At 25.2% G+C, this 26,351-nt stretch overlaps 3 protein-coding genes and 1 non-coding gene across 11 annotated transcripts; 3 read left to right on the top strand and 1 right to left on the bottom strand.

Moving 5' to 3' along the window:
• Positions 1–1,133: 1,133 nt before the first annotated feature.
• Positions 1,134–11,786, top strand: LOC132928493 (procollagen-lysine,2-oxoglutarate 5-dioxygenase). 4 transcript variants are annotated; one of them, XM_060993199.1, is made up of 16 exons: positions 1,134–1,522; positions 4,752–4,840; positions 4,904–5,037; positions 5,109–5,275; positions 5,425–5,601; positions 5,992–6,191; positions 6,279–6,410; positions 6,494–6,612; positions 6,688–6,789; positions 6,849–6,974; positions 8,263–8,401; positions 8,459–8,641; positions 8,721–8,825; positions 9,214–9,363; positions 10,709–10,837; positions 10,934–11,786. In XM_060993199.1, exons 1-16 carry the CDS (start codon positions 1,423–1,425, stop codon positions 11,087–11,089), a joined length of 2,208 nt encoding a protein of 735 aa, XP_060849182.1. In that variant the 5' UTR covers positions 1,134–1,422; the 3' UTR covers positions 11,090–11,786. The 4 variants fall into 4 exon arrangements, 3 of the variants coding, with proteins under 3 accessions (XP_060849182.1, XP_060849185.1, XP_060849183.1); XR_009662029.1 differs by lacking the exon at positions 10,934–11,786 and adding an exon at positions 8,898–9,091 and having other exon boundaries at positions 1,135–1,522; XM_060993200.1 differs by lacking the exon at positions 9,214–9,363 and adding an exon at positions 8,898–9,044 and having other exon boundaries at positions 1,137–1,522.
• Positions 6,982–25,860, bottom strand: LOC132928495 (immunoglobulin domain-containing protein oig-4-like). 4 transcript variants are annotated; one of them, XM_060993208.1, is made up of 7 exons: positions 25,531–25,860; positions 13,742–13,947; positions 13,513–13,662; positions 12,200–13,147; positions 7,630–7,819; positions 7,415–7,564; positions 6,982–7,199 (listed from the first exon to the last, which is right to left on the bottom strand). In XM_060993208.1, the coding sequence occupies exons 1-7, from the start codon at positions 25,570–25,572 to the stop codon at positions 7,038–7,040; spliced, it is 1,848 nt and encodes a 615-aa protein (XP_060849191.1). In that variant the 5' UTR covers positions 25,573–25,860; the 3' UTR covers positions 6,982–7,037. The 4 variants fall into 4 exon arrangements, with proteins under 4 accessions (XP_060849191.1, XP_060849189.1, XP_060849188.1 ...); XM_060993206.1 differs by lacking the exons at positions 12,200–13,147; positions 13,513–13,662; positions 13,742–13,947 and having other exon boundaries at positions 7,630–7,824; positions 25,531–25,836; XM_060993205.1 differs by lacking the exons at positions 12,200–13,147; positions 13,513–13,662; positions 13,742–13,947; positions 25,531–25,860 and adding an exon at positions 7,949–8,134 and having other exon boundaries at positions 7,630–7,824.
• LOC132931093 (small nucleolar RNA U3) lies at positions 15,772–15,975 on the top strand. Its single transcript, XR_009662340.1, has one exon. It is a non-coding gene; the product is annotated as a small nucleolar RNA U3 (small nucleolar RNA).
• Positions 18,879–24,979, top strand: LOC132928494 (clavesin-2-like). 2 transcript variants are annotated; one of them, XM_060993203.1, is made up of 5 exons: positions 18,879–19,419; positions 20,030–20,216; positions 21,985–22,183; positions 22,352–22,688; positions 23,394–24,979. In XM_060993203.1, exons 2-5 carry the CDS (start codon positions 20,039–20,041, stop codon positions 23,541–23,543), a joined length of 864 nt encoding a protein of 287 aa, XP_060849186.1. In that variant the 5' UTR covers positions 18,879–19,419; positions 20,030–20,038; the 3' UTR covers positions 23,544–24,979. The 2 variants fall into 2 exon arrangements, with proteins under 2 accessions (XP_060849186.1, XP_060849187.1); XM_060993204.1 differs by lacking the exon at positions 18,879–19,419 and adding an exon at positions 19,720–19,917.
• Positions 25,861–26,351: the final 491 nt, after the last annotated feature.

Raw genomic sequence — 26,351 nt, 5'->3', positions numbered from 1 at the left:
GGGGGGGGGGGTGATAGGGGTAAATCCCCCATGACTATTTTTCTTTAATATTTATAACAAATAAATGTATGTATACGTATTGTACTATAGTGTACTATAATGTTAATGTAGTATTAAATTTTGTTTTATTTTTTACGCCACATTCCCCCCTCTCCATAACAAAATCATTTGACCGCCACTGCTATTTGTTGACCTATATACTCTTTAATTTTGATTGTATAGTACCTGCCTTCATATTAGAAACGAACCAAAATGGGGGTTGTGATATTAAACTTACAGTCAGCAGTGGCACTCGGTACATAATATGTTCAACGTTTCTAAATTAGCAACACAATTATTAAATTATTTTAAAGACTACTCCTCTGCCCTTCCCTACTCATATGTATCTGCTGTATCTGAGATATATACATATATTTTGAAATCGTGGGCCAAAATTGTTTGAAGAAGTGTATAGAAATATAAAGAAATTGAAAAAAGATGACAATAATTTCAATAATTTAATTATTTCATTTTATCATAATTTAACAAACAAAAATAACATATTTTATTTTATTTTTTTTATTGAATTGAACTGTCGTCTGTCGATGACATTGACAACTCGGGTCTCGGATATATATACCTAAAACCAGTGCCGAACTTAAGGGTCTCAGAGCCGAAAGGAAGTTACTAAAGAAGGGACCTTTTAAAAGTTTATTAATAAAATCTGCTTTTAATTTGCTTTTAAAAATGTTTAAAATACAATTCCACTACACATTAATATTAATCACTTAATTTATACATCCATAACAATAATATAATGTAACATAATATTAATTTCTAAGTTACTAGTTTACTACCTACCTCATAATAATATTCTTATAAGTTTATTTCTATCTAAGCCTCAAAAATAAAATAAATAAATAATTATTATAATAATAATTTATACATGAAATATTTCATCTTGATTCATTTTGTGTGATTTTTTGTTTTTGATGTATATTGTATCTATACCCATATTATACTTACCAAAATAACGTCGTTTTCACACTCATACCGCCAGATGGCGAGATGATTTGTGTTGTTCATGTCCGGTGCGCATGCTCTTCCGGTAACGCGATAAACACTATTCTGGTGGGCGAATCACACACGCCACACGGGGAACTGTGGAGTGCGGTTCGTATTCCCCATACTATATCCTATATTATTCAATTGTGGATTTGAACTCATAAGTGAACGCGGTTTACTGTTCAGTCGTCCTCTGGTAATCGTACATGTGCGGTTCTCCGGTAGCGATTTTTATTATCGTTGACTACTGATTAGTGCAGTCATTTCAAATTTGCAATTGGCGTAGATTTAACGTATATCAACAATTAACTCCAGTACTCGCAGAGCGAGTTACGAACTGTTATGTATTTAATAAATAATTGAATAGTCCTCAAAACGATGAAAATCCCATTTGGCGTTTGCATAGCCGTCTGCGGCTTGTTATTCGCATTGGACTCTGCGTCCACCGAAAAAGACGTGAGCGCCAAAAATGATCTTAGTGAGTATAATTTATTGTTTTTTACTACAATCACTTCGTCTAGTGTGTTATTTTTGTCAACGCCTCCGCAGTTCTTAGTTAATTCGTATTCTAGAACAAACACATAGATTCAAAAGTAAAATAGTAAATAGGTACTTAACTCAATATTTATGTAGGTACAGTATTGAGTATAGGTACCAGCAATCAGCATAGGTAATACCTATTTCAGTAAACAATATATAAAATATAAATTATCTATATGGAATTATTGACAAATAATAATTAATAGCCTAAACAGTACAGAGGTTTAGATACATTTTTTTCACAGGAAGGATTTTTATTCTATTTTTCATTTATTAAACTCGGTAGGTAGACTAACTCATAAATAGTTCAAAATTTTTATTTTTTATTTAAAACTATTTGACAATATTTTTATTCATAATATAAAATATAAAATTAATTTAAATATCAATTGTTCATTTTTTTTTTTTGTTAATTTTATAAAATAAAATTTACCGTCATTTTTTTATTTGACTATATTATTTTTATACTTCTGGGTTAAATTGTATTGAATTATCAATGTGTTACTGTAATAAGTTGATATTCTATTGAAATTTACCAATATTTTTAATTGGTATCATATTTAAAAGTAACTAATTTATAAATAATATATCAGTCAATCCTAGGTATTATTTATTTGCTTAAAGTTTCAGAAGTTTGATACTCTAGCTTTCCAGTTTTAATACGTACTATATTAATATATTATTTCTATAATGACCATCATATTTTGTTTTTTTGTTTTGGAGTAGGAGTAATTTTTCTAACTCTAATTAACTCTTAATTGTTCTAATTTAGTTTAAACACTTGTTTTAAATTCTAATTCCTGCTTAAAATGATCTTACTTGTTGTATATTGCAACAAATTAATTAACAAGTTCTAATTAAAATGTTTTTTTTATTAAAGATACTAGTATTGGGAAAATGTATACAATTGTGCATTGTACACGTATCAATTATGTTTTGCTAAATATTATTTTTAATTTTTGATATTATACACTGTCATTATTTATTGGCTTGTAATTATTTCAATTGCTAAATAAAATTGTTTTAGATACTAAATATACTCAGTATTGTTTACTTAAGGTTAAAATAAAGCATTACAAATTCTCAGTTTAGTAAGAAAAATATTTACCTAATGAGTAATGACTTATGAATTTAAATTAAAAATTCTATAAAATTATGAGGTCTATTTTGAAGTATGGAGCTGTTATGTGGAATCTTTATTCTAAATACTTCATAAATCAAATTGAGCATGTTCAGCTTAATTATTAACTATATTGTAATAAAATATATCTATTAGTTTTGAATATATTTGTAAAACTTTTTTCCTATAAATCCTTTAAGTATATATGTATACCCTAATGTATTATTTACAACATATTTAGTCAAAAATATAAAATAACATATTATGTATTATTTAATAATATAAATTCAAGAAAATAGATAGGTACCTGGGGAAAAATATAGTTTATTACGTGTATGATTTTTACTAAAATATATATTAATAATACATTTTTAATATGTCTAATTAGTTAATATTAACATACATGATAAATAGCATTGGAAATATCAAACTTTGGAACTGTTATAATATAGCTTAATCATTACATTTTGTACTTATCACTATCATTTAATTCATAAATTTCTCTCATAGGTTTAATAGTTTGTTTCTAGTTCTTAGAAAAAAATAGTTATTTATCAAACGTTACTATGATGTAAAATTAAATATTAATATACCTACAGTTATTATTAAATAATTATTTTATTTTATAAGTAATAAGTATTATATTACTTAACTAATATTACCATATAAATAAAATACATTTTTGTATGATTTTTCTAATATATTATTTATTATCTGTAATATTAATCATTATTCATTAGTGTGTGCTAAGTGCTTCCTGTTTGCATTTTATCATTTATTTTTACTAGGGTCAGTCGGAAACGTCATTCTGTTCTTTCTTTTTTACATATGTTCACATGAATATTTTGTTAATTTCACTTATAGATTCAAAAACTTTTATCTAATCATATTATATAATGTTTTATTTTATTTAAACTGCAACTATATACTATTAATAACAACAATTTTTATCTTTTGTTGTACGTGTATTGTGTAATCTATAAATCTGGTGCACACTAAATATATTATCTGATAATTTTTTAAGAAATATGCTGATTATAAAATTGAATATTTTTTTTAAATAAATAGAATAATGAATATAATAATTTTTTATAAATTCAAGTATTATATATAAATATTGTACACTTGTTATTAACTTTATTAATATCTGTTATAATTATATTAGATTTTTGATGATGAAAATACTTTTAAAAAAAAATACCTAAGTATAATAATAATAATATAAAAATTTCTAAATTTAGTCCACAATTGGTAGGATAGTTACTACTATAACTAAAATATAAATCACAATATAGTTAAATAATTGAATCTTAGGTTTTTAATTATTACTATATAAGTACAGAACTTTTGACCAACATCTATGTTATGGGAGGTCTTATTAAATTGTCCTTTGCGTAGTACTCGTTATTGTGGTCACCAAAGGATTGTTGAGTAAGCGCTTACCGCAGGTATTGATACTACTTGTTTGACAGTTTGGGAATTGGATACAGAGATACCTATTCTATATGTCAAGCCATTGCATGACATATACGATAGTTGTCAACGTCAATCCACCAAAAATATTAATATGTATATATTTTATTTTTGTATTGAAACCTGAAAAAGATTAAAATATAAATAACAATATTATGTTTTTATGTTTATTTATTATTGATTTATTTTTTTAATATTTGTCATTTGATATTGGATTGATTTTTTTTTGTCTATATTAACTAAAGTTCATTTTTCACATAATTTTAATTTAGCTAAGCCTACAAATTTTCAATAAATAAATAAATATTATTATAATTCAATATTAAATATAATAAGTAGCATAAGTAGGTACCTTCTATATATTTTATAGGTTCATAGTAAATAAGGTAATAATATTAATACAAATTGATGTTTTAATTGTTTAAGTAATTTAAGAAATAAATAGGTTTATATTTACTTATTACAAGTATTTTTCAAGTTATTACAACTTTAAATTACATAATAGTTTCAAACAATTACATTTTTTTTATAAGTATAAAAATTAAAAAATAATAATTATTCTAATTATTTTTAGATTTGCTTGTACTCACAGTAGCTTCTGAAAAAAATGATGGTTACAAAAGATTCATCGATTCTGCTAACCTAAATGGCCTTAAAACTAAAGTAAATATAGTTTTTAACTGTATGCATTTCTTTTTAATTTTTAATTTATGCATTTTTATATAGGTGCTTGGTTTTGATAAGCCATGGCAAGGAGGTAACATGAATAGTGTTGGCGGTGGTTACAAACTAAATTTGTATCTTGAAGCATTAGAGCCTTATAAAAACAATGATAACTTAGCAGTATTACTCACCGATGCGTAATATATTTATAATTAAAACAATATTTTATTGACTATGATACTTAGTAAATTATATCATGCATTTTTAGGTATGATGTTGTAATTTTAGCAAACAGCAGTACAATTCTAAATAAGTTCACTGAGTTTGATTCTTCAATAGTAATTTCAACCGAAAACAGTTGTTGGCCAGATAGAAAATTAGCAGATCAATATCCTACTGTTGATCAGAATGGTTATAGATTTTTAAACTCTGGAGGTTTGTTTACAATTACATGTTAATTTCAATACACAATTTTAAATATAGTGAATTAATACTGGTTATATAATATTTAATATTATTACAGTTTAAATTTCCACAAAAAAAAAATAAATGTTATTAATTTTAAAACTTTTATTTAAAAACAGGTATAATTGGTTATGCTAGCAAATTGTATAAGTTTCTATCAGAGAAGCCAATAAAAAATCTTGGAGATGACCAATTACATTTGACAAATTTGTATTTAAATGCTGATTTACGTGAAAAGCTTAACATTAAGTTGGATAATTATGCAAAATTGTTTCAAAATGTCTATCTTGCTGAAGGTTAGAACATTTTTAAATTTTTTCTATCTGAATTTTAAATATTCAGTTAGATTGATATCGTATTATTATTAATCAATCTTAAATTTTATAGTATTTGTGTACACTGTTTATATTTATGCTATATTATACATTTATTAAATATCATGGTAAATACATGATGTTCTAACTTATAATTTCTTCAAGTACAGTTTGTAAATTATTATTTTTAATATTGGAAAAATTCTTTAAGCAACTACAGTTTTTTACTATTTTTAGAATGTAATAATAATTTTTTAATTTAATAGAATTTTCCTGCAGTTAATATATATTAGTAATATAGCAAATGTGTGACAAATGCCTGCTTTTATATTTTTATCAATTTATCTAAATGTATTTTACTTGTAATTACAGACGATATTAAACTGAAACTCGTAAACAAATCATATGTATTGGAGAATATTAATTTTAATACTCAACCAGCTGTTGTCCATGGAAATGGATTATCTAAAATAACATTCAATAGCTACACAAATTATATTCCAAATAAGTGGTCTCCTGAAATTGGCTGTAGTACATGTTATGACAACAATTTGGATCTTTCAACGCTCAAGGTTCTTTCAACTATAACTTACTCTTCCATACAAATTTATAATAGATTTATGTACAAGCTATAATTTGTTAATGTTTATTTATTTTAGGAAGAAAATTACCCAAAAGTGCTATTATCTATAATTGTTGATAAACCAACCCCATTTTTTGATGAGTTTTTAAATAAAATTGAAAATATTGATTATCCAAAGAACAGACTGTTTTTGTCTATAACTACATTGGTAAATATTTTATATTCATCATAACTAAATTAGTATATACTCTTAATTTTCTAACTATTTTACTCTTGATTTTAAACATTTAGGTGGAATATCATAAAGAGCATGTGGATAAATTTATTTCTAGGATAGGTGATCAATACAATGCATCATTTGTATTTCATAAGACTGCAGAAGAAAGTATACATGCACGACACTTTTCATTGTAAATATTGTTTTGAATATTCATATTATTTATATTTGTTAATTGTCTTAATTTGTTAAATATTATTTGTATCAGTTCATTATGCACTAGCAAACTGTGTGACTATTTGTTTTACATTGAGAATGAAGCACATTTAGATAATCCACAAACATTGAAAACATTAATTCAGCGTAATAAGTAAGAATATTTTTGTCAATTATTTACAACATATCATGTTTTATTTATTATGTATTTAGGAAAATCATTGCTCCAATGCTTACGCGACCATTTAAAGCTTGGTCTAATTTTTGGGGAGCCTTATCTAAAGATGGATTCTATGCTCGATCATTTGACTATATGGATATTGTCAATTACAACAAAACGTAAGTATTAATCAAGAAAAATTATTTTATTTAAGATACACATCTATTTATTATTATTTTTTACTATGATTCAAATGCTATACTGAAATCTGTTTTGAAACTTCTTCGGTCTATACTGTATTTGTTGTCAGCTGAACACTCGTACACACCAGCATCCATTTGTGTTCCTGGGTCGATTTCTAATTTAGATTTAATACTATCTTCGGCAATATTCCATTCATGCACCTTAAATAAAACAAGCTATTACAATCCCATTACATGAAAGTATATTAATAATTAAATATATTATATATATTATTATTATTTAAAAAAAATATAACAAATTATTCAAAATATGTAAGCTCTTTAACAGGTACTTATATAATTATTTTATTTCATATAATCATTAGATAATATCTTAATTGATCCTATGACATTGTTTTTCAAAATATTTTACTTACATGGTGATTATAATGATAGTACAATTCAGTACCATCTTTATACCAAGTGATTTGAGGTCTAGGATTTCCTCTGGCTACACAAACAAATACTATTTTATGCCCAAGTACATACTCATAATCAAAATGTGATGCCATGACTATTTTAGCTCCCTAAAATAAAATAGATAATAATAATTAATCTTCTTAACTCTATTAACAAATATTTGGTACATTACATCATTATGATTGTAGTATTGGTCAGATTCTGGGTCTCTGTATTTTCCTGTAATAGGTAATCCAATTTGCACCCTGCTCTTTGATCTACTTCTCCCACGGCCACGTTTACCACAGACATCTGTTACCATTGCAAATATACTTGCTGTTATTAATACAGCTATTATTATATTCTTAAATCCCATTGTACACCACACCTGAAATCATCAAAAAAAATTATTTATAGTATTGTCATTTAAATTAAGTTTTAATTTTGAAAAATTACTAATCTACATTATTAAACAATTTGTTAAAAAAAGTCTAAAATATAATACTTTTTACTTGTGTTGTATTTTTATTCTCTATTAATAATTTTGGTACGTATTCAAATTTAGTAAGTATTAAAAATCTTTTTTTTGTCTTGTTATTCCTTAGCACAACTTTATTCAGTTGACTACAATGAAAAACTAACTGTGTCCTCGTCATAATAGATGCAATTCTGACCCTATCCTAGTTTATGATCAATTAAAGGGCACTTCCTTTTAAGTTGCTAATTCTATTAAATTCCCCTGTTGCATTTTATAATAACAAATTTGCTTAAAAATAAACAAAATTAAAATTAATATATTGATGAAAAATTTATAATAATGTTTTAGGGGGATTTGGAATGTACCTTATATAAGTACTTGTTACTTAATGAAAGGTACAATTTTGGAAAATAAATTCACCAGACCATCGTACAAAGAAGATAATTTGGACTATGATATGGCATTTAGTAAATCATTAAGAGAAAAGGTATTTTGTAGTCATCATTTTAAAGTTGAAAATGATAAATGAAAATGTTATTTTTAGGGAGTTTTTATGTATATTGATAATCAATATACTTATGGGCATTTGATTGATTCAGAAACATTTGATATAACTCTTAAGAATCCTGAAGTATACCAATTATTTGAAAACAGATATGATTGGGAACAGCGTTATATTCATCCTGAATATATGGAAAATTTCAATCCCGATAAAAAACCGGCTGAGGTATCTATTTTACTAAATTTTAACAATATATTGAAAATTTGAAAATATTCTTAATGTATATATTTATTTTATTTTAAAGCCATGTCCAGATGTCTTTTGGTTCCCAATTGTAACTGAACAGTTTTGTCGAGAATTCATTGAAATTATGGAGAATTTCGGTCAATGGTCAGATGGTACAAATAATGTAAGTCATTAAGTAAATTTAATATTTGTGATATTGAAATTTGAACAGCAAATGACATAAATTGAATTGAAGGACACACGCCTTCGAACTGGTTATGAAGCTGTTCCAACCAGAGACATACACATGAATCAAGTTGGACTTGAGAAGCATTGGCTCGAATTTCTTCGTTCATATGTTCTGCCTATACAAAAGAAAGCGTTTATTGGTTACATTCACGACGTATGTGGGAATGAAAACCAAACAAAATTTAAACAATATAATAGCATGTGTGTGTTCTCTGCTTGACATTAAAAAAATAAACATAATATTATTAAATGTATATAAATACTAAATAGTAATATGTGTGAGTAATATATTAACAATAGTGCATGATAACCTCAAACCATAGGATCCCAGATTGGATAATGGATATGAAGCTGTGCCAACAAGAGACATTCATATGAAACAAGTGGGGTTACAAAATGTGTGGCTAGAGTTCTTAAGACTATTTGTTTCCCGATTACAGGAGCATGTGTATCTTGGCTATTACTCAGATGGCGTAAGCTGCTTTTTACTTTTAATTATTTATTAATTATAAACTAATTGTATATTATATTTTTATAAAATATTAGTTTATGCTTGCTTGCTTTAACTACCTAATGTTCTACTATACAATTTTGGTTTCATATATCCTAACATTAATTAAAATTATTAAATCTAAAAATTCAAATTATAGTTAAGATTTGATTTTTTTTTTTTTTATTGAAATGATAATTTATTATATTGTATAATTAGTACACGTTATTATAAATAAAATGCTTATTAATTAATCTAGCTTATGAATGATTGTTTTTACTAATACTAAAATTAACTGAAACCCAAATAAAACATTCCAGTTAACCAAAATCTCAAATAGCTTTTTATCTTACAAATTTCATACGCAAAATTTAGTTTCGTTTCACAAATAGTTGTTTAATAATAGATTAAATATGTATTATTCATAACATAATATGCACAAATAGGCTCATCGTTTTTTTGCTAAATTATTTTGAAGATGCCCAAGAAATGTCTTTCTTAAAGTATATATTTACAGGATATATCTAATTACTCTTTATATTTTTTTAAATTTTTTCTGAACTACTCGACAACCATGTAACCTGAATAATAACAATTATTAATACCCAAATGTTGGTTTAAATTCTATATTCTGGTGTTTGAACCTCCAAGTAAATGTAGTATCCGACACCCAAACCTAAATGATTCAAGTACAAAGCCTTGCATGATGGCTTCACTTCTGGATATTAATTATATTATTATATTATATTAATTCAGTATTCAATATCATTATTAAATGACGTACAGATTAGCCATGATTTGTTAATAATACTTCGTACTTCCTATTTAAATGATTTCTTTTACAACCTCATAAATTACAATATTGAATGGTATGATAATATGGTGTCTCTTTATCAATTCCTGAATCTATGTGAGATTGCTTATTAATATTGCCTTTTTAAGTTTTGCCATTGTGTTTGACTTAGTCATTAATCATAACAATTAGTTTTATTATTTGATAAAATAATAAGTTATAACACTATAATATTATGAACATTAAGTATAAACTTATTGAAAACAATTCAATTACACAAAAGAATAATTTATTTTTTAATCTTTTAAATTAAACCAAAAAAAATGAATTAATGCTATACAGGTAAAAATTAAAATTTGCACTTCGATAGAATAAAATTATGTATCTAATTTCTGTTTACCTATATATATGGGTTATTTTAAATGCATTACATTTTATTAATTTAATGCATGTAACCCTGGTTAATTGTGATTAATTATTATCCTAAATACAAATAATGTTCAATGATTAATATTATTTTGTAAACACTTTTTAGCCCCCTCGTTCTGTAATGAACTTTGTTGTCAAGTACAATCCACTTGGTCAGGCGTCGTTGAGACCACACCATGATTCGTCTACCTACACCATCAATATAGCTTTAAATTCTCCAGGAAAAGATTATCATGTAAAGTATTTTTCACACTAATTATTGTTGTCAAAACACTCATTCCATAGTATTTATTATTATTATTTTTTTTTATATATATATATATATATATAGGGAGGAGGCTGCCATTTTTTGAGATACAAGTGTAAAGTTACAGATATGAAAGTTGGTTGGATGCTAATGCATCCAGGACGGCTTACACATTACCATGAGGGACTTGAAGTCACCAATGGCACCAGATATATTATGATATCTTTTGTTGATCCTTAATTACCTTTTCATTTGTGCAGATAAATGATTCAACCACGAACAAATTATTTTTTTTATATATTATATATTTTGTGTTTAGATTTTTAGTTGTTGAAATTTTTTTTTTTTACCCAACCTAACAAACAATAATTAGTCATTTAGATTATAGGTGATATTATAATCACAGAACTTTTTTTACTTTTTTTACAATATATATAAATTATTATATGTTACAGTCGAATTGTGATAACTCATAACTCAAAAATGTTCATTACTCAAATTTTTTTCTTGCTCCTTGAAGTATCTATTAGTTATTATATTAGATATTTAAATCAAAAATACGTAAAACAAATTTATGTTTAACTTTGAGATTTGAGTTATTGTGACGGCTGAATTATTTCTAAAAATATTATTCTATTATAAAATTATTTAAATAATTTACAAACAAAATAATTTAATATTTTTGTAATTAAGTTTAAAATAAAAATTACCTACCAAATAATCTTTTAAAAATATTTTTGTTATAATTACACATTATGTATAAGCTAATAATGTAATTTTTCATTTAATGTTTAGAATATGTGACTGACAGAAAACATATGTCCCTCACTATTATCATTTTTCCATCTCAATGTATAATAGTAGTGTATAGCACTATAGGCCATAATATTAAATTTGCAAGCAATTATACTATAATTTCATATCATTCATCAAACAATTTTGAGCAAAGCTTTATTACCACAGATCACAGCACATGCTGACAATTCAAAATGTATTTGTTTTGGCAAGATATTGAGCAAATAAAAGATAGGATCTGTATATTAAGAAAGATACAAACTTTAAGGGCACTAATTTAAGTGTTTACAGATTAAAATAATTAAATAATTAGAATGTAAAAAATATCAAGTTTTAACATTTTTCCATTTATTATGATTACAATACAATGTATTTTTAACATGCATTTTTTTTAATAAATGTTGGTAATCAGACAAATAAGAAATAAATACGATTTTATATCGGTGACTACTAAGACGAATATTATTTTCATTCTCATTAGTATAACAAACTCTAATATTGTCAATATAAATATAAACTTACAATTTTTTTTTTGTATCATTAAACTTTAATTTTTTTTTCTTATTGTGTATCATCATATGACGTACCAGGACACTGTTTTCAAAAAAATCTTTCTTACAAATTCGACATTTGTACGGCTTCTCACCAGTATGTTTTGATCTTAAATGAACAGTAAGTACATCTTTTCTTGTAAATGATTGTTGACAATGATAGCACGAATAAAATAAATTTTCCATTTGATGAATTTTAGCATGACGCAATAATGTGTTTTTATAAGAAAATTGTTTGTGGCAATCCTTACAATCATATATTTTGCGATTTTCTTCATGAATTTTTCTGTGTGTTAACATAATGTCATTACGATAAAATGTTAAATGACAAACGTCACATTTATATGGGAATTCACCAGTGTGTAATCTAATATGAACTCTAAGATTGTATTCAACAGTGAATTGTTTCTGACAAAAGTGACATTTCAATTTATTCGTATTAATATGATTTAGTGTATGTCTTCGAAAATTAGACGGATCATTGAATTCTTTGCAACAAATTTTACAGACAAATATTTTTTTTTCTTTTTCTTTACATTTTTTTAATTGTTTACATTTAGTATTTTTTGAACGAAATCTTTTGAAATTATTATCTGGGCAATAATCAATGTTAGGAAAATGACATTTTATATGAAAAGTTAATAATTTTTTATTGATAAATGGTTTATGACATAAATCACAAATATAGCTGTGTTTTTCACTTTTACTCGCATTTTTATTGGATTTATTATTAGAATTAATTAAATCTTTATGAATTGTTCTTGGTAAATCAGCAAACTCAGAATAATAATCAGCATTATATTTTTCTTCATTCAAAATTGAAAGTATTTGATTTTTCTCAATAACAATTTCACTCTCAAATACAGTATCTTCAAGTGTTTCTTTTTCAATTATAATTGTTTTATCATTGTATTCTATTTCTAATTTAAATTTATCAGTTTCATCAGTACCACTGAAAGATAACAATATTTAAATAAGTTACAAAATGTATGTGGTGAGTATTAACAGTAATACAGTATTTTAACAATTGTAAAATGAACGTATGATTAACCTGTAAAAAAATATTAAACAACTTATAGATTACAAAATAATTTTTGATTAAGATCCTTCGGTAGTATGTGTATATACAAATGAAATTATGTTTATTTTTTTGTTGATCCCCTCCATTCATACAAAGCAATAAAAATTAAAGATATGCCACTGTTGGGCTCAAATATTTTAAGTGCTACTTCAACACTATAAGCTTATAGCTATCAATACTATCAAAGAAAGAAAAAGAAAGTTACATAAAAGGTTAAAATATGTTAATCTACTCACTATGGTTGAAAACTACTATCTAAATCTTCAGGTTCTGCTTTAAAGGAATGACTATCAGATTCTAGGTTATTTAATACACAAATTTCGGTTTTTACTTGACAATTTTCTCTTGTATATTTTTCCGATCTTTCTACATTATTATTAATACTGCTGAAATAATAAAATATACATTTTACTGGTTCAAAATTTAAGGTATATTCATTATAAAATATATTACTGTAAACCTTACTTGTCAATAAGAAAAAGTTGATCACCGTTACCATTATCAACACACCGGACAACTTCTTCTTTTACAGAACTTAAAAGAGGAATATCAAAATAAATGTCATTTTCATTTTTAATAGAATTATGACTTTCCTCCTTAATTGCAAATTCTGGTTGATCCATATTCATGGTAATATGGTATTGTGTATACTGTGTAGTAGGGGAATGTTTCTGAAGACAAAAATTAAATATTCCAGAAATAAAGAAAAGGTATTAAAATAACTCATCAAAAAGGTTACTAATCTTAAATATACTTTTGAATAAATAAATATTTTCAATGGCACTAAGTAATAAGTATATCTCATGTTCTGACTGTTATATGATAATATTAATATTGTCATTACTATAATTAACATTTATTATCTAACCACAATATTTTAAGAAATGCATTAAAATTTTACAGTGATATAGTCATATATTCATTGAAGTATTAAGAAAAAACAATCAATTAACTTACTATGCAATATGAGTGCTTGTAATAATTACAAGTACAAATTTATTTTCATTCTCTTTACTTGTGGTGCGTATTATATTTATTGTGGGAACAGCACATGCCACATATTAATTTCACTTGTCACTTTGGTGAATTATTAAGCATTCTTTGACTAAGAAGATTATTATAACTTTTAGTTCAGATTCAAAATATAATGAACATATTATATACGCTTGAATGGAATGGTAAAAATTTACCTATATTAATAACAGATTAAAAATGTTATTCTAATTATATATCTCACCATTTTTAATATATATACTTGATTTTCCAGAAGCATTTAGTAAAACTTTGACAATTCCATCTTTTATTGGAAAATCTAAAGAAATAAAATGAGTTTATGCAAAGTATATACTAAGTACAGGGCAAATATTCAAATGAAACACCAGCACAAAATTAAATAATACCTATATGCATTTTTTTAAAAATAATATAATTGAATAACTATGCATTAATTAATTAAATTATTTAAATTACAAATCAAGAACATTACAACTAGAAACAAATAAGTAAATACATTTACTCCTTACTCCATTATAAAAGTACAAAGTACAATGACTACAATGTAAATAATATAGGTAAAAGGTAATATAGTTTCAACTTTCAAATTCAAAATTATGATAATGACAGTCTTAAATTGTTATCACTAAAATATAACCACATAATAGATCAAATTTACTCTTTTCTATGATGTTATTGAAGACTGAAGAATAATCTATTTTTTTATACCTTGATCAATGAATTGCGAAAAGTACAGAGAGTTAGTAGCGAGTGCAATATCCGTCTAAGGATTTTGTTAATCGTCGTGGTTTTATATAATTCTGAAAATTTATTCAGCTAATGTCTAAACTCTGACGTGTGATCTGATTATTATTAGAATAATATAATTATACATTATATATAATTATATATTCATACTCTATATGAACGTTTTAAGTAAATCTTTTCAGTGGATTAAGAATAAAAAATACTACCTACAAAAAAAATCCAATTCATTTCTCATCGGTTCAAGACTATATAAAAACCTAAAAACTATCAAGAATTATAATTTAAAATTTTAATCAAAACATATTTATGATAATACACGGTCTTAGAAGATATCTTCTAAGACCGTGTGATAATATATAAATCCAATAATGATTTAAAATGACAGCAATTTTATTTGAAAGAAAAAATAAACTAAAAAACAAATTGAAAATTTCGAACAATGTATTCAATTGACGTATATGGTATATTTCCGTTCAATAGATGGCGCTTTTATAAAATGTTGTTATATTTGATTGAAAATCGTTATTAATCCGTGATTTTACCTGAATAATATTCGAAAACCAAAAAACATTGTATACTTTTCCAATACAGTTTTATATGCATAATATAACTAAGGTGTAGAATGGACAACATTATGATATTCGATATTTAATCTACGGGATTAATAAATGTTCAACTGACTTATCGAAGAGACGGTATTTATTATAAGTGAGTGCAAATCGGCTGTTCAAATTAAGATCATACTTCACAGGATCATTTCTGTAGTATGCATCGTCCCCTCCAGGTGCAAATCTGGAGTCGTCATTAGCCACGATGATGAGACTTGTTCATTCACCTGAGCGTGAGATGGCTGGTTATCTATCGCTCCGCGATTATGATAATTCAGTAACGATGATCGCTTACGGTTCGCCGGATGGTGGGTGAACAGTCTGAGTGGTCTACTTTAAAAAAATTGAGTGATTACTAAAAGGTTTTACAGATAGTATCATTGTACTTATTAGTATATATAATCAATGATAGTAATCATTTTGTCTTCCCTGAAATGAAACTTTATACTTAACGGACACTTAAGTTAGTAATTTGAAATTATTATTTAAAAAATGTTTATGTGTATTTTTGAACACATCAATTTTTACATAATGTATTAATTTTATAGAACTTAGTGGTCGACATGTGTGTAAATAATATGATTTTGAAGGCAATAATAAAACCGAAGTTGTGCTAATTTATAGGAGTCGAATCTACATCGTTATTGATTAAATAACAGTAATTAATAAAGATATTTTAATTAGAACTCTATAATAAATCATTTTTAACGTCTAAAAACTATCCTAATAGCATTTATATTTCTAAGAATATTTCATTAATCGTGGAGTCCTAATAATGCTATAAGATTCATTTTTTTGTTATTATTAATACAATAGATTTGAACTAATTGTTTATATGTAAAACAAATCGCAAATATATCATACATAAAATATAAATATATATTATTTAATTTCATATTTACCTAATAATGGTAATTTTAAATTTTAACCTTTTTTTTTACCTAATTATAAGATGTAGCGTATTACAAAACAAATTTTTTCATTATTTCTTCCTCATTACTTGAAAGGAGGTTGCTAGAGGATTAGAAGAATGTGGTATCAAAGCCGTGCCGTGGGGGGGGAGGCGCATGGTTTAAAGGGGCGCCAAAAAAATGTAAATGCATAATGATAAATAAAGTAGGGGGCGAATATTTTTAATTTTGCCCAGGGCGCCAAATCTTAACGGCACGGCTCTGTGTGGTATATCAGATAAATTGTACATATTTCAAATTTAATGTCTAATCATACATATCGAATTGCGAGTATAGATAAATTAAATCACAAAAACTATGGTAGATCGCTTTACCATTATCATAAAATCAATCTACATATTTTGAAAAAGTTATTGCGTATAGCATATATAGTAAAATTCATAATACACGTAAAAGTGAACTATTTAGAAACCATTATTTTTAAACGTGATTAAATTTTTTTATTTCTTAAACAAAAAATAATGGTATAGACATGGTAGTCGCGGAACTATGGTCTATAAAATATTGACACGCAATAGTGCCGTAAATTGTATATAACGGCTTGATATCCTGCAGTCCTGAGTATTTGCAATCAGTAAATTGTCATGACTCATATTCATTATTATTGACCGAGTTATTACGTGGTGTCTAAAGTATTTCATTCTTTTTTTTGTTCTCTTATAGTTATAAAATGATAATAATCTCTTTTTTTTAGATTTTGATTTGTTTGATATAATACATAAACGTCAATTAAAAACGTGTGTTTAAAATAATATTTTTAGTAAATTTTAAATTAAAATAATCTATGGATTTTTTCTACTTTGTGAGAGTTAAAGTTATTAAAGTTGTTGTAGACAAAACTCCATAACTGAAAATAAGCATAACCCTTTGGCCCCCTTCCATATTTAGATTGCACCACCGTCTTCAGCGTCAAAAACTACATAAGTATATGAATAAAAAATAATAAGTTTTAAAAATGGTGTCTCTTACCAAAATCATTAGTTATTAGTGTTATTACCTAAAGAGTAAAGGACAATGATCAATGGCTATAATTGACTATTATAATTTATATGGATTAATTAAAAAGTATTTTTTACATGTTTTTTTTGTTTTAAACAAAAAAACACGTTTTAAATATGTAAAAAAACATTTTTAAAAAACGTGTTTTTATTCTCAATCCCGATATTTATTCATTAAAGTAGTCATATTTACGTCTGTACCTACAAATCTTTACAAATTTACAATCATAAATTCATAAATAACCCATGTCCCATAATAATGTACATCGAAAAGTTATCGGCAAATGACGAATTGGATTTTTTAATGGTAAATTTGGCCAGATGAATTTGGATAAATTTGGATAGATTCCGGTAGATCTAAACTTACATTGTCGAAAAATCGTGGATATTCTACATTTAGTTAGATTGGGTATCTATAATATTTTTATTCAAAACCATATAGTTTATTAATTTGTGAAAAAATCATTTTGCATATTTATTATATGGATCTCCATATTTTATACATTTTTAATGCATATTAATCCGAGTCCAAAATATAATACAATATTTTATAATTAGCTAGTAGTTTCTGATATTATTAGTTATTACATTATCGAGTATATTAACATAGTATTTACTCTTTAGTATTCAAACTATGCTATACTAGTATACTGGTATTATACTGCAATACTACCTTACATAATGTATGTTCAATGTTTATGCAGTGGTGGCACCAGATATTTTTTATTGGGGTGGGGGGCATTTATGTATGGCTACTTGATCACCCATTCATTTGTTTATACCCTATTTTCAGAAAAGTATTGCTAAAAATGTTTTAGGTATAATATGTTATATTTCTAAATAAATAGTCAAAAAAAATATACATAATTTATTATTATCACAAGTGTACTACAGTAAAACTTCAAATTTCTTTCGTTTTCTTTTATTTGTATATAACAATATATAACTTTTTATTTTTTAATGTATGCTATTTTAGAAAGTGTGCAGTTAGTATTAACTTTATTGAATACTTTTAATTTTTATTTCTAATAAAAAGCATATTTAATTTATATTTAACAGTCAAACTTAAAACAATATAACTTAAGTCTAAAAACTCTTTAAATTAATTAATACTATTTCACGTATTAATGATGAATGATGATTTACAATTATTTCTTTATTTACTTATATATTTTTAACATTAAATAATAGGGAGGGGGCACTTGCCCACCCTTGTTCCCGTGTAGCGCCGTTACTATATGACAGTATATGAACTAACTGATCTAAGAGTACTACTACAATAGTCACAGCAATATACACGATGTTATTTAGTTCAGCAGCAGCAGCTACAGGCTACAGCTGGAGTTATCACATCCGACGTCCAATGATAAGAACTAAAAATTAAAAAATGTATAGTCTAATCTACGTTTTTATCGTGTATTCTTCTTTTTCTATAACATAAACTGTGACCTATAAATATTGTTTGTTTTGTTAAAATTTATCGTCTTGTTTACTTAAAAAAACATTAACGTAATATAAAGGTTTTTTTCTATTGTCAATATCGTTGTAGTTGGTGAATCTACATTCACACCCGATAATATATGACGACGATTTTTTTTTTTTTGTAAATTATTTTAAAGGTTTACCTTAATAATAATTACCTATTTAATTATTAATATACCTTATTCGAAACATTTATAACTTAACATAACACTGTGTTACGAACGATACGTAGGACTGAATAAATTAATCCCCGAAATTGTTGAATGTCGACATAATATTAGTTATTGACATCTGTTGCGATCCTGGATGGCTGGATAAGTATAGTAAGTACTTGTATTGTTCTATAACAGATATATCTGTATTCTGTATAACATTAATAAATAATAGGTAAAGGTAAACACACTGCCTACAAATTACTACTGTAGTACTGTATATAGTCTACGACATTATTGCGTCAAATAGTCAAACCACTTGTTGATTCGTTAATCGTTTTAACGTTCGTTTTATTATACTAATATGGAATGTACAAAAATAACGATACATGCGCATAACCAATAACCATCATGGCAACACATTGTAAAACGTATTTACGTATCCATAATTCTTTTCATCGTTTTGATAAATGTATTAATCAATTTAATCATAGTAATGTGATTTATTAGTTTTTTTCTCCATATTAAAAATAAGAGGTCAACTTTGATAATAATACCCACGCACGTCGCACATATATTTCTCGATAAATCTTTGTCATAAATTAATAATTATTTAAATTACATTGTTAAAATGTACCACGTCAAATTATTATTTCATTATATATTATGGTATAATAATTTTGTTAGTGACTCTCCAAACATGTTAAGAGTTATTTGCTTAGATGATATTATGCATTTGGAATTTATTAAATAGTCACATTTATATTTTATTACTTTATAGTTGATTTAAATGGCAGAATACGCAGAGTACCGGCAAAATAACATGGATAATATTTTAAATTTTAACTATGGTGTTGATTTATTCCCAAGTGCCGGTCAAAACCCAGTCATCAAGAAAAATACTCCAGAAGTAGCATTGATTAAATTAAAAAGGTTGCTCAGGAATAATGGATTTGCTTTTCTAGCCGGTAAGCTATAATACTAATATACTATTATACAAATTAATGAGATCCAATCACCAACAGTTTTTTTAATTCTATGCACTAACATTTACCCTAACATTAACAATAAAATTTACTGTTTACTAATAAACTAATAATTGTAATTACTAATTATTATATCTTATATTTAAAATCATAGTAGTAATACTTGTCACTTGATTTATATTTATTATTTAAAATACCTATTAATACCATTCATAATTGAACACTCTCAAGTGTTAAATACTTAATGCAGGTAATGAGGTAAACAACATTTGTACACTTTGAAATGTCCTAATTATATACTAATCTATAGATTATGTAAAATAGTTATTCATAAATAACTAACGATTGTTTTACTTTTATATTGAATGGTAATTCACAACTAGTATTTTTAGAAATTTATACTTATTGAATATCATCAATTATATTCAGTTATTATTGAATAGGGTATGGGTACCTACTTTAAGTTTGGTAGGAAAATTGTGTATTATCATGAAATTATTTCCAAAATGAATAAGAATTTAAGGCTTATTAAAATAGCAAATACATTTTACATTATAGTTACATAATTTATCTTAAATTATAATTTAAATTTGTTGTTAATAACTTAATTTTTATATTTATAATAAATATCTATGAATGTTTCAATATTAATATTTTATTGTTTTTTTTAAATATTATTTACAGTTTTTTTTTACCTAGATAGGTATAAAACATCTAGTAAAATTTACGTAGTAGTTTGCTTGCATTTCATTGTATAAAAAGTAAAATAATTAATATTATGATTTTATAGGTCAAATATGTTATCGTTGGAATCATGATTCACATAATTATATTATTAATAATATAATATATTATATTTTTTATTGCAATTGTATATTTTTAAATTACCTTATCACATATTATATCAAGAACTTTTTGATAATTAATTATTATTAATTTATAAATATATATTGCACTAAAAGTTAATAGTTTTATAATTTATATAATTTTTTATCAGTATTTGTAATTTTTATAGTATGAACAAACATTAAGTGTAAATAACATAATCTTTATATAGTAATTTTTACATTTACTGAATATTGACATTTATGTTTTAATATTAAATAATACTACTAACCTAAATTATGAATTTTAGTGATATAGATTAATTGTTCATGATTATTCTTGAATTAGTTACTGAATCACATTTCAAATATTTGAAATATAAATAATATAATATTGTTAAAAAATAGTTAATATTAACTAGAACTTATAAACATTATAAATACTAAAACATAAATAATTGTATAAATTATAAATGCATAGTTCATTGATTTCAGGAATATATGTTTTAATTAATTACATTGATATGCACCAAATACCTACTATTTATAAAATATATATTTATTTATAACATATTTAAATAAATAATATTAAAAATAATAACTATAATTATTCCAACTATGATTTTATTAAATATCGGATAAATAGAATTCATGGCTTATCAGTGTATCACATATTACTTTTTGAACAAATTAAATACTGAAGACAGGTACAGCAGGGCGATAGGAAAAAATATATTTGAAGATCGCCCCCCTTCCAAAGATAGTATTGTAGTAACTAATAACCTAGTAGTGTTTTAATTATTTTATTTGGTGGAATTCTATCACTACAACTTATAGTTATAATCGTTAAAAATATAAAACTTATAGTTTATGCAAATATAAATATGACTAATTATAATTTGTTTGTTTCATTTATGTTTATTTAGAAAATAATAAAGAAGCATTTATATTAATGTTCTTATATGCACGGAAAATGAATGAGAATAATGCATTTGATTTGATTCGAAATTATTATCAATTTAGAAAGGAACATGATCTATGGTTTCGTCGATTAGAACCTTTTGATCCAAAAATTCAAATGGCTATTCAAGATGGTTTCCCTTCTGTACTGTCAAATTTAGATAGGTTAATATGTATAATTAATTTTATTTTTTAATATTAACTTTTTAGTTTAAATATAGCTTATCTCAAAATTTAAGTTTTTTTTATTTTTGTTTATTAGAGCTTTAACTATTTAGGTTATTGGCTTAAAAACAATTTAAATTTTATTAAACATTTTTTCTTTGTTTGTAGACGAAGTCGTCGTGTTCTTTTTATGGTTTGCTCCCAATGGAACACTGAACGTTATTGTTTACTAACTATATATAGAGCACTATTAGTATCTCTAGAACATTTGATCCAAGATGTGAATACTCAATACAACGGTTTTGTATTTATTGTTGATTGGACTAACTTTACTGCTCGTCAAACAATGAACATTAGTCCAAGGTTGTTACATGTTATGCTACAAGGGTTACAAGACTGTTTTCCTGCAAAAATAAAAGCTGTTCATTTTATCAACCAACCGTGGTATATTGATGGCCTAATGTCTGTTGTTAAACCATTTTTAAAAGAAAAAACAAAAAATAAAGTAAGAATATTTAGGAGCTATTATTATAATAATATTATATATAATATAGTTTATACAGGATGATTTACCAACCATGCTCAACCTACTGTTTTATCCTCCTTTAATTATATATTTATTCAAAATTGATTTTTTGAATTATATTTATAAGAACTACCTTTTTTTGATCATAAAGACAGAATTTTTAAATACTTAGATTTGGTATTACATTAATGTTCTGGTGAATGTTAATGCATCTAAATCAAAACTTTAGTAGTATCTATTTATTGTACTTTGACAATTTTTACAAATATTATTTCAATAATTAACAAATTTTTTTTTTCTAATGTTATTCCTTCCATATCTTTTAATCTATTATCCTTAGTACATCTAATATAACTTAGAAAACATAAGTTTAATTTTTAATTTTTATACATTAGGATTTAAAAATAAAATTATATTAATAATTTTTAATAAATTAGTTTTTCTTGTTTTACAAAAATAAATTTGTATATTATACACTCTTTACGTTTCATAAAAGTCTTAACATATATGTGATCGTTAAAATATATATTTAAGAATTCCAAAAATTAGAATTTGAATTAATTCATTATCAAAGGAAAAACTGTAGTTGAGATTGATTTACCAATCACTTTGTTTATTATGAATATTACCTAAATAAAATACAATTTGAATATACTAATTAATATTTATTTTTATATTCCACAGATCATTTTACATGGTTTGAATTTAAATACTCTACATAAATACTTTCCAAGAGATATTTTGCCTTCAGAACTTGGTGGTGAACAACCTCCATATGATTCAAGGATTTGGTTAAAAAGTCTTTTAGGGTCTTCTTTGGGAGTTGATTTGTAATTTTATTTATAACACTGAAACGTAACGTACATTTATTTTCTTAGCGTGGGCAGGACTAAATATCTATAACTATATACAAATATATTATTATATGTTTATATGATTTTATACAGATCATTGTTGTTCTGTAACTATCAATTTATTTAAGTTTCTTTTTGTTATGTTGCACGTACAATTTTAAATTTTGTACTCAGTACTTTATTAATGTTAAGCATAGGTGGAGGTTTTATTGATTTCCAAGTATGGAAACATTTATAAGGTATTGTTACTGAGTGATAAACTGATTTTAATACATCACAATGTTAATTATTGAGTATAATTTTATACAGACATTTTTATTTTTCTTATAATAAAATTAGGCTAAAACTGTGATACATAGTATGTCTATTCCAAGAATATTTGGGTACCCAATTATAAGTTAATAATATTGTTAATTTACTTAAATAAGTCAGTATTATAATATTAAATAAATAAACCAACAGGTGCTTTAAATTAGTTACTATTAATATTCAATAGATATTGTATTTTTAATATATATTATAATTTTTATAATTTATATTTAAAATATAAACAGATCTTCTATCGATTATAATTTTTATTTAATAAGAAAACTATCCAACAATGTTACCTTTTTTAAGGACTTAGATTCCTACTTCCTAGTCTGTTATGTTTTTTTATTCTTCTGATAACATTCAAATCATATTTAAATTGATTTTAATTTATTATTTTCTTTATGTTACTTTTTTTGGTAATTATAACTAGAGCTGAGATGTTTTTGGCTGCTTATATTAGTGCAATAGAATTATATCAAAGAAGGCAAATTTTTCAAATAATTAAAATACATGTTTACTTAAATCAATCTATTTAGTGTTGTATTTTATTAACTTTGATACAAATTCTGAATAATTAAAAACTATTTATTTTCAATTTTTTTTATTGTAAGGATTTAAGATGCATTATTTAAAAAATATAAAATACATTTTGTGATTAATAATTATTATTAATCTTTTTTTGCATATAAGTATTGAAAAAATATTTAATATATTTTAAAGTATGTAATTACATGTTTATTATATTTATTACACGCAAATTGTGTCATTAACATCTGAGTTCTAATTATGTTTTTTTCGAGTTGATATTATTTTATTTTATATAATTTATGACATTTATAAGTAAACATATTTTATAAACATATATTTTATTATATTATATTTTTTTTTTTTTTTTTTTTTTTTTATATATTTGTATGTAATTATATCCGGGGGACGGGGTGGCCGAGCGGTCTAATTCGTCGGCTGCGGAGCAGCTGGATCCGGTTCGATCCTCGGCCACTGGGCGGCATTTTTCTCCGGGTAAGTCACGGTGTCCGGAGAACAAGTGCTGCCATCCCCCCCACCCCGGGGCATGGCAGAAACCTACGGGTGCCCCATTAAAAATTCTGCCAATCAGGCGCCGGGCTTACTCCCGAACTTACATACGCCATACGAAAAAAAAAAAAATGTAATTATATATTTTTCTTTTATATTTGTAAATACATATTTTCATTATTGCACAAAATATGTATCCTCATTGTTTTGTATTTTTATGAACAATGTGCATAACAAAAATATTTATCAAAATACCTGCATACCTTTGTGTACATTTATGTCTATCCAATAATAAACCATTTTAAATACAAATCATTTGAGGGGCTCAGCCCCCCCCCCCCCCCAATTTGCGCTATTGAAAAAATGTAGATTTAACAATAGACATAGACTTTAAAAGATATGTCAATGGATTTACTCTGAAATCTTCGACGGGGATAAGAAAAAAAAAGTACTTAGATACCTTATAAATTAGTGGTTGACAGTTGAATATCGAAATATATAATATTAATGCATTTCCTTAGATCGAAACTCTTACTATTGACCACTAATGACGAAAAAAAATGTAACCAAAACTTTTCGCGCGCGTTATAAAATGACGAGTACATATATAATATACTGACCGCTCCGTACCCCTTTCTCGCCTGCAATGATGTCGACGGCATTTTTCCAGTGCTCAATGTTAGCCGCTTCACGTATTTCTGACACTTCCGGTATATCACAGTATACGCCTTACACGCGTTTACACGCCTTTGTACGTCCAAGATACGTGCATCACGTGTCTTTGTCTGATTTCGACCTTATCCCGATCGGTACACTTGTTAGACCGTTTTTGATTCGGTCGTGAATTGCAAATTTGCAACGTGTCTGTTACTAATCAGACATCTTTCGTAATGTACAAGTACACTTTACATCTGACTCTGATCAAACCCGTTCCATTAACGACTAACGCAATTAATATTCACCCGTGTGGAGAATCATCACTGGTGGGATTACTGTCGTCGTCGATCGATCTCCGGCCTTCATCTAATTTTAAATCGGAGTCGTCAATTTTCTAGACTAAACAAAAAGTTAAAATCATAAAAATTTAAAATAAATATGATATTGAGCCTTTGTGGTGACTATCTATGAATTTTGTATTTTTTCAATAATACGTTATTCATATTTATAATAAGTATTTATTATAGCAAAAAAATATCAAATTATTAAGGATACTTATTATTATATTATAGTTGTCACATCAGATGGTCGGGATTCATCTGTAGGTAGTGTGTCCAACAAATTTATTCGAATTACATCAATGTAATTAATATTTAATTATATTAAAGATATTTTTCACTTAACTCGTTGTTTAATAAAGTTTTAGAATAGCCTATAATAATCTAAAAATAGTCATAAAAAGCTTTTTTCTAATTCCCTTGCCCTTAAAACTTGATTTGCCTCA

This window comes from Rhopalosiphum padi, chromosome 4, assembly GCF_020882245.1.
Source record: "Rhopalosiphum padi isolate XX-2018 chromosome 4, ASM2088224v1, whole genome shotgun sequence".
Lineage (NCBI taxonomy): Eukaryota > Metazoa > Arthropoda > Insecta > Hemiptera > Aphididae > Rhopalosiphum > Rhopalosiphum padi.
The sequence above is the reverse complement of the archived record's forward strand: the minus strand, read 5'-3'. Positions and strand labels throughout refer to the sequence as shown.

What these genes read in the sequence shown, in the direction of transcription:
- LOC132928494 (XM_060993203.1), top strand. Translation starts at nt 20,039, where the DNA reads ATGGCAGAATACGCAGAGTACCGGCAAAATAACATGGATAATATTTTA. An exon ending in TGGATTTGCTTTTCTAGCCG is followed by an intron (nt 20,217 to 21,984) that starts GTAAGCTATAAT and finishes ATGTTTATTTAG; the next exon opens with AAAATAATAAAGAAGCATTT. An exon ending in GTACTGTCAAATTTAGATAG is followed by an intron (nt 22,184 to 22,351) that starts GTTAATATGTAT and finishes CTTTGTTTGTAG; the next exon opens with ACGAAGTCGTCGTGTTCTTT.
- LOC132928493 (XM_060993199.1), top strand. Translation starts at nt 1,423, where the DNA reads ATGAAAATCCCATTTGGCGTTTGCATAGCCGTCTGCGGCTTGTTATTC. An exon ending in AAATGTCTATCTTGCTGAAG is followed by an intron (nt 5,602 to 5,991) that starts GTTAGAACATTT and finishes TTGTAATTACAG; the next exon opens with ACGATATTAAACTGAAACTC. An exon ending in TTTTGTCTATAACTACATTG is followed by an intron (nt 6,411 to 6,493) that starts GTAAATATTTTA and finishes TTAAACATTTAG; the next exon opens with GTGGAATATCATAAAGAGCA.
- LOC132928495 (XM_060993208.1), bottom strand. Translation starts at nt 25,572, where the DNA reads ATGCCGTCGACATCATTGCAGGCGAGAAAGGGGTACGGAGCG. An exon ending in CGAGAAAGGGGTACGGAGCG is followed by an intron (nt 13,948 to 25,530) that starts GTCAGTATATTA and finishes TTTTGTCTTCAG; the next exon opens with AAACATTCCCCTACTACACA. An exon ending in GATAGTAGTTTTCAACCATA is followed by an intron (nt 13,148 to 13,512) that starts GTGAGTAGATTA and finishes GTTATCTTTCAG; the next exon opens with TGGTACTGATGAAACTGATA.